Raw genomic sequence first — 8369 nt, 5'->3', positions numbered from 1 at the left:
AATTTGAATATGGTCAAGGCTACAATCAAGAAAGAAGAAAAAATAGTTTTCGACTATTTATTTATTTTTTGCCAATGTTTCGACCCACGATGTTGGTATTTTAGTTTGGTCTTTTAAAACACATGGTATCAAAATAAAAATTTTCAAAATGTTTGCTAGTTCCAATATGTTACCTTCAACTAGTAGTCATTTACCATTATGTAATACCAACTTTATACTTTTAGGCAACTTTGGTGGTGCTTTAGGACAAAGGTTCCACCAAAGATGATGAGATTCACAATCCTCTAGGTCTTTTGATTAATTGATAAAATGCAACAACTCAAAATGTTTTTTTTAGTCCTGGGAGAAGATGACAACAGAGAGTATAAAAGCAAAGGAATGTAGGACTGAAGAAAACTGATTCCATTAACCTTCAGCAGTTTCAAGAGACTGACACTCCAGCACAGAGGGGTGGACAAGGGCATACAAGAGCAACAATTGAGAGGGAAGATTGATTCTCTCAGAAGAAAGTAAGTCACAAGTTCTGAACTCAGTAACCTCATTCAAGTGTCAGACATACCACCATTTCAGCACCCACAGTGAGAAGATTGAGAGAGTCTGGTTTGAGCAATAGATAGGTTGTTTCAGGACCTGTTCTAACAGAGAACACAGAGTAGTGAGACTGTGATTTGTCAGAGAAAACCTTAATTGGAATTTTGATGATTGGAGGAAGGTTAACAAGGTCAGAATCATTCTTACACCTTCTGATGGTCGAGTTCAGACAAGGAGACTAAGTGGAGAAAGATTTGCTCAATACAATAGTATTCCATGTCTTTCTTTCGGTGGGGGTTCAATATATTCTGTACTGGTATCATGATGGAGGCTTGCACAGTTAGTGGTTTGCTTATTGATGATCTTTGAATGCAGCATGGTATGCAGAAGAAATCCTATAAAACAATGTGCCCTTGCTAGAAATTTATTTATGCAAAATAATGTAAGACTACTCAGGGCGATACTGGCAGAACAGTGCTTATGAGAAGGGTATTGAAAGAATTGGAGGGGCTAGCTCAAAATCCTGACCTAAAACCTATTGAGCGTGTCTGGGATCAGCTCAAAAAGAAACATTTGAGGTTGTGTACCAGCTCCTACCAACCTGACACAGCTGGAACAAGCTGCACTGGAAGAGTAGAAGAATATTCCTCGAGAAAGAATTTCCAATCTGCATGAGGAGACATCTTGAAGCAGTAATCAAGCCAGTGGAGGAACACTAAGTACTGATGAAACTGCGATTTGAAAGCTATCCAAAGATTTTATTTTATTTTTGATTAAAGTTCTATTTTTTTTTATCACATAAAAAAAAATTCAATAAAAGTAAATGTTTTAATGGTTGATTAATAATTACTCAGTCTTCCTAGAAAGAAAGTAAAGCTCAGTATCAACAATAAAGTCATAAAATGGAATTCTTGTTGGAATTTTGATAATGAAGCGGTGCATTAATTTTTATCAGGAGTGTATTTTAACTTTCAAGTCCATGTCCAGAAGGTTTAACATATTTTGCCGAATAGTTTCAGTAAGCAAGCCGTGACAATCAGGATTTCTTATGTTATATGTTATATTTATTAGAATTCGAGATTTTATGAAAATTTTAGATGAGAAATAGTTAGCATATGTATATAGGATATCACCACTGGTCTTTAAAACTGTTTTTTTTTTTATTAGAACAGTTTTCTTAATCAAAAATGTGTGTCAAATTGCTTGTTTGAGACAACTCATCTTATTTGCATTAAGTATAAAAATAAATAAATGAAGTTTTTTTGTATAGAAATTGTGTTTTCTTAACTATAAAAGTTGAATATAAATTATCGAGAATTTGAGATCAAAATGAAAATATTATGTATTATAGACCTCCACAAGTATGAAATAAAATATTTTAAAAATGCATATTTAATTGTGCAGTGTCCCAATATATATATATATATATATATATATATATATATATATATAGTAAGACTAAATGTAACAAGTCAGAGAAAACAATTTAGTTAGAATTCCATTTATTAATGTTCAATAAGAGAGCACATAGCATACTGTACACTTTACAGTGGTCGCTCCATATTGTATTATTCACGAAAGCAGTAGGAGAATATTTGTACCACATCATACAGAAAGGACTCAAACCACAAAAATGTAAAATATGAGATGCTGTATTATTGTTCCTTAAGAACTATTTCATGTCCTGTTGGAATGATTCAACCCTAAATCTACATAAAAACATTACCAATCTTAATCCTGAACATGAACCATATCACAAAAATATGTAAAATTTCAATATTAGAAAATGTTTAAGAGACCATATTTATCATTTAATATGCTCTTAGTTGAATTAGTAGATGTATAGTTTTATTTACAGAATCTTTATTTACGTTTAAGTTAAGTCAATAAACAGTATTTTGAAAAATATAAAACTGAAACATTTGGGATTTTGTAAAGGCAGTTTTTCAGTTCTGTTTTTCTCAATACTGGTTTTAGGATTAACTCCCATTACACAGCAAATACAGATATATGACTCAAAAAGCAAGCAAGGTTCTTATAGAAATTAAAACTAAAATTAAAATGTAGTGAAGAATAATATATCTAATTACCTCAATGAGAATTTTTTAGGTGGCAATTGCTTTAAACTTCTAGGGCGGAGCTTCATTGCTATCAGGTTGTTAAACTGCTGAATTATTATTTTACGCTAATATTATATAAGTTTCATTATATGGTGAATGAAACTTTAAAATAATCCACTGTGTTAGAGCGTTGAAGAATGATAAATACAAAAGGTAGAGAAAATATAAAAAAAACAACACATTAATTACGTTTTCATTTATTCAGCTCCTAAAAAAAAAGAACAAAAGCATTCAGTCAGCTAGTTCAATTTTTCTTGTTTGTCAAGCAGGTGCAGATAGTGAATAGAACAACGACTAAGCAAATCTTGATAGTACGACACCGAATGTTAGGTTACACGATAGAAGTGGCTGCGATAGCTTTCAAAAGCATTATGAATGTCACTACCTCCGACTCCGAGGAACCCTGCTTAATATCGTGTAAACCATGACAATAGCTGTCTTACTATCAGGATTTGCTTGGTAGTTGGTAGAAATACTATCGACTGTCTGCGGTTTTGCGACAAATTTACGCCTCAGATATGTGTCACGTGGAAATGGGCCTATGGGGCCAACAAATAACAATGTTTAATTTGGAGAATGTTATTATCGCCAACATACTGGAGTTAGAGCTCTCATCAGGACCTTGCTGCTACAGTTTGTTGGAGAGTTTAAATTAAAATTTGGAGCCAGGATCCATGGTTGAAAATAAAATGAATTCTAGTATAGTGGACTACCAATCTTACTCACTTAGGCTCTGTAATTTCAAAATAAGAGGACAATTCTTCAATTACAGCCTCATAAATGCACCTAGCGAGGAAAAAACTGAAGATGAAAGGGATTACTTCTATAGAAAAAAGTTATAAAGAATGCCCGAGTATGATAAAATAATTAAACTAGATGTGAATACTCAACGTAATGACGCAGCATGACCGTAATATTAGTAGCCATGGCTTGCAAGAGGAACTGTCCAATAAAGGAATCCTAGTAGTTTTGCAACGACATGGCTCTACTGGGTGTCGGAGTGCATTACAGTGCAAATATATATACTCACATTTTAGGAATGACAATGGAATAAAAGTTATCAGGTAAATATCCGTATGCTAAAAGATGAGGAACTGCAGTGGAATTTTGAATTATTGTATGATTAATTTATCAAATTATTATTTTTTGTCTATAAGATGATAGTTATTACTTTTTCAATAACTAACTTTGTTAATATCTAATAAAAAAAGTGCTTCTTTGAAGACCTAGGTGTTAGCATTGGGGATATGGCATTGTAATAAAAACAAGGACTTAGTATGAATGAAATTCATATATTTGTAGGTTTAATCTAATTAAATTAGATTATAACCTTATAAACTTAATAACACATCCAAGCATTAATCTAACAATGTATATACATTCTAAACACATTCATGTACAGCTAGCTACAAATAGATCCAATACATAAATAATCCTCTTAGATTTACATACTACAGTCAATGGCAATAAATAATGTACTTTGTCAATGACTGTTAAAAATCCAAAGAGGTAATCACAATAGTCACAAACTTTGTTTGCTATCTTTGACAAGAAGCTTTATAATACAAGTTGAGGATAACAACACTTTTGACGAATTCAGAATGTAATTTTGACTAGATTATACCGAGGTATAGGTTCGTTGACAAATGTACAGAACTAATCGTGTTGATAGTGATATTGAAACATTAGATAAAAATCCTAAAGGCTATCACAGATGGTGCAGAGCACAGGGTACAGACACGGACAGCAACATCTTAGACGAAGGCCTCAGCTGCCCGCCTACAAGTCCTTTAGCCCGTGTGTACCGGCGGCTCTCAGCTCTGTCCAAGCTCTGTTATGCTTTCGAAGCTTTGTTGCTATCCTCTAGTCACCGGGATCCCTCACTTCTCGGGGAAGAAGAGTTCGTATGGTATCATATCGAAGATGTTGTTCAGGGTGAACTTGATGATCTCACCAACTGTACCTGAGATGGATGGTTTCAGGTCATCAAGAACCTCCCTCCAGTTATCGTTGAGGATCTGGTTCATGTTGTCACCTGTTAATCAAAAGTTTCGTTAATGGCTGTTTCGTGAATATTATAATTATTATATGTGATAGTAGTAATAGTTACTGAGTGCTTTGTCTCCACCAAAGAGGCCGGTGAGGGAGAGCTTGAACCTGGATGTAGTGAAGTCGACCCTGTCCCTCGAGATGTGGGCGTATTCACTACCTTTCCTCTTTATCAGCTTCCAGTCCAAGCCAGCCTCAACGTCCAAGTCAACTGTGCATTACCATTAAACACAATTAAATAGAATATTGCATATAAACAATTATAGGCAAAATGTATATATACTTACTCAGTGTTAGGTTAGCCTGCCCTTTACCAGTGATTGGGAACAGTAATAGCTTGCCATTCACATCGTATTTGCCAGAGACGGTTAACTGGGGAAGAAAGATCTTCAAGTCGATGTGCTTCTTTGCCAAATCAATTCTATAAAAAAAATTATTAATCTATCAACTCTTAGTTACCTTACAATGTGCGCTTTAAACAACAATGGTTCCGAACCACATAGCTAAAAAAAATTAGATTTAATATGCATATTACTTGGATGAATTCATTCAATATATTTTTAAAAAAATATGATTTGTAAAATGGGAAAAGTAGTTATAAAGTAATTTAATATTATTAAGATATTTTTCTCGTACCCAGTCGAGTACCAACCAATAGGGTGCATAGAAAAATATCTTAATATCTTTATATCTAGTTTTTTTTTCTTAATATAGTTTTTATACATTAAATTTATTGATGGAAGTAAAACAAAAACAAACTGAAATAGTGCTACAGAGGATAAAAATATGGAATTGGGACTCGAGATAAGCTCTCCATGAAGGGTCCCGAACCACAATACAAATGGTCGTCCTTGATAGCTAGCGAGCTCTTTGAACCTCTGGGTCGTTTGAGATGTTTACGAAACTATCCAAGAAAGGAATAGCGATGTCTTTGCCAATACCAGTTTTCTCAGGGAATTTGCTGGAGGGCAGTAATTTGTTGAAATAGTTGACTCCTGTCCGCGGGTCAGCAACAAGTCTTTCTTCCTTTAGTCTTACAAAAGCTTACTTGTTTATCAAGAATCGTTTTTTAATCGATATGGTAGCATATAAGTGTTAGTCTTACAAATATATTTTCAGGTTCAATTATATTTTTTTAACTTTAAATTGGTATTATATTTATTTTATGATTTTTAAAAGGTTTATTGTATTTAATCGACGAAGAAAAAAAATAATGATACTTAAAAGTTAAGGTTTAGCGCTTCAAGATACATAAAATCCAAAAATCGAACGAAAGAAATTTATGCGTTTGTGGTTTTTCACGAAAACTAATTATAACTATTTAATATATAAGAAGATGGTCAGGGTTGCGGTCAAAAGTGAAACAAAAATAGTTGTAAACTGTTTTTGTTTGACTTTTGACCTCAAAAGTGAAACAAAACAGTTTACAACTATTTTTGTTTCACTTTTGACCGCAACCCTGACCATCTTCTTATATATCAATTTTTACGGTCATCTATATATACATATATAACTATTTAAAAATAATAGATAATATGATATTAATTCTGTTTGAATAGAAAATAAAATAAACAAGAATATTTTAAGAAATAACTGTTGTAGATTTTCTTATCCTCAAATGAATGTTATAAAGTTATAAAGCCAGTATTATTTTTTACATGGAGGTACTAACTTGATGTCCTTCAGTACTGCGTTTCCAAGCCCATGGACGTTACATTTGTAACAAGTCAGCTGAAGTCCTCCACCATTGGTGCGACCCGTGGTTCTGATACCCACTTTGTCCAGCACCATCGGGTCCAACACTGGCAGTCTTATGCTTGGGTCGCCTAAAAAATAATGATTTAAAGTAGCTAAATCTTTAATGATTATATTAATTTTTATTACACTTCGATCAATTATATAGTTCAATAATTTTAGCTTTGAAAAATGAACAGTTGTACTTGAGTTATTAATTACTTCAACAAATATAAAATGATTAAAAAATCTCGATAATGATAAGAATAGAAAGAAAAATGTTGGAATTTAAGCTGATAATTGAAACTAAACAATGATCCTGTTGCATATTATCATAAAATACCTTTGATGATCTTAGGTATGATCTCTTTGCCATTCTTCAGAGCGCACTCGTTCAACTTGGGGTCATTCCTTAAACAAGTCTTCACGTAAGAAGCTGAAAAAGAAAAAAAAAAGCTCAAAAGACAATCAAAAAAAAAAAAATATATATATATAATTAAGATAAAAGAACTTTTGAATCATTAATTAACAATGGAAGATTGAAATGGATAGGCCATATTTTCGGATGGTAGTGATTGAGATCGCAGGATACTGTTGTCCACTGGGTTTATGCCCACATCTACTCAAAAAATTTCGGTGGAATCTCCAGGGGTTAAATAATAATAAATAATTCCCAAGAAATAAGCGGTTGGTAATAATTGATCTTGAGGAAACGAGCGATTTTCTTTCCTTATGGTAGGGATCTATCAAAATCAAATCAATTCTGGAAAAGCTATTAGAAATTAAACTACTTTTAATGTTCTCGTAAAATCATATTATTATTGTGGGAAAAAATATTGTCTGATGATTGTTATTTTGGTCACATTGCTTTTCAATTTAAAAACAATGCCAAAAGATGGCCTTAAAACATATGGAACATAAAACCATTCTATAATCCAGTACAATGTAAATTCGTGGCAAGCAAGGAAATCAGAAGTTATTTTTCAAGATGGTCCAATGCAAATAAAAGGTTTGGCTTAATCAAATTATACTGGCAGCTAGCTGAACCGCCGAGATGGAGACAGAGGGTCGGAAATCGAAAAGATTGGCCGCTAAGAAGATGGTAGAAGAACTGAAGGCACAGGGGATGGACGAAGCGGCCGCCGTGGACTTGGTCAATCAGAGGTTGGAAGTGTTGCCGGGTCTGAACACTCCTAAGAGGACGATACAGAAGTCTAAGCGCGATCTCTGGTACGTCGGGGCTGCCTTCTTGGCTCTTCTCGTCATCCCATTCTTCGTGAAGGTGTTGATCTTCGGGCCGAGCTGCTGCCATGGCTGACTGGAAATATTGATTGCTAAATAAAGCTTTTCTGGTATTATGTCCCATTTCGTCTTCATTAGATCTTTGGTATATTACCGAAGCTATTAAATCAACCGAACAGATTATATGCCGGAAGTAAGTTGAAGTTATAAACCAAATTCCAGTGCATTTCATTATTAGTTTTTTTTTTTCTAACGTGTAGAATTGATGTTTAAAATATTTATTTATTCGTTTCTAACCTTAATGACCATTAATTTTGAATTAAGGTATTATAACATATGTTGAAACAAACATTTTATTTTCAAAATATCGATCTTTGAACCAAATTAACAAAGCAGTAATTATTAAGAATGAAGCTAGCAACTCATTGACATATTATACGATCAATGTTTTTTTTTAAATTAACTTTTTTATGAATCATAAATTCTAACTTTTATTCATTACCAGTGATGCGGCGAGAGGGATACGATCTCTTGAGCTCTGCTCTACCCCTCACACGTGGGGGATAGAGTGGGCTCAGGGATCCTCAGGTCGATTCTGTAAATATTATTTATTCATTTTTCATACAGATAGTCTGATTATGTTCATCTTGTCTATTCTTTTGTTTGCATATATTTTAAGAGAGTTTTTTTATA

The 8369-nt window shown here is 33.2% G+C and overlaps 1 protein-coding gene across 1 annotated transcript in view; it reads right to left on the bottom strand.

Moving 5' to 3' along the window:
- Positions 1–3923: 3923 nt before the first annotated feature.
- Positions 3924–8369, bottom strand: part of LOC106683342 (protein takeout) — a 5672-nt gene continuing 1226 nt past the window's right edge. Inside the window, exons 2-6 of the mRNA XM_014424739.2 lie at positions 6778–6870; positions 6373–6526; positions 4988–5121; positions 4762–4911; positions 3924–4686 (exon numbers count right to left, since the gene is read on the bottom strand). Of these exons, the coding sequence (XP_014280225.1) occupies positions 4532–4686; positions 4762–4911; positions 4988–5121; positions 6373–6526; positions 6778–6870 (686 nt within the window). The 3' untranslated portion in view covers positions 3924–4531. The remainder of the gene's footprint in view (positions 4687–4761; positions 4912–4987; positions 5122–6372; positions 6527–6777; positions 6871–8369) is intronic.

The sequence above is a fragment of the Halyomorpha halys genome, unplaced genomic scaffold, assembly GCF_000696795.3.
Source record: "Halyomorpha halys isolate HHAL.00 unplaced genomic scaffold, Hhal_1.1 Scaffold478.1, whole genome shotgun sequence".
Taxonomy (NCBI): domain Eukaryota; kingdom Metazoa; phylum Arthropoda; class Insecta; order Hemiptera; family Pentatomidae; genus Halyomorpha; species Halyomorpha halys.
Note: the sequence above shows the minus strand (reverse complement) of the source record. Positions and strands in the feature narration are given on the sequence as shown.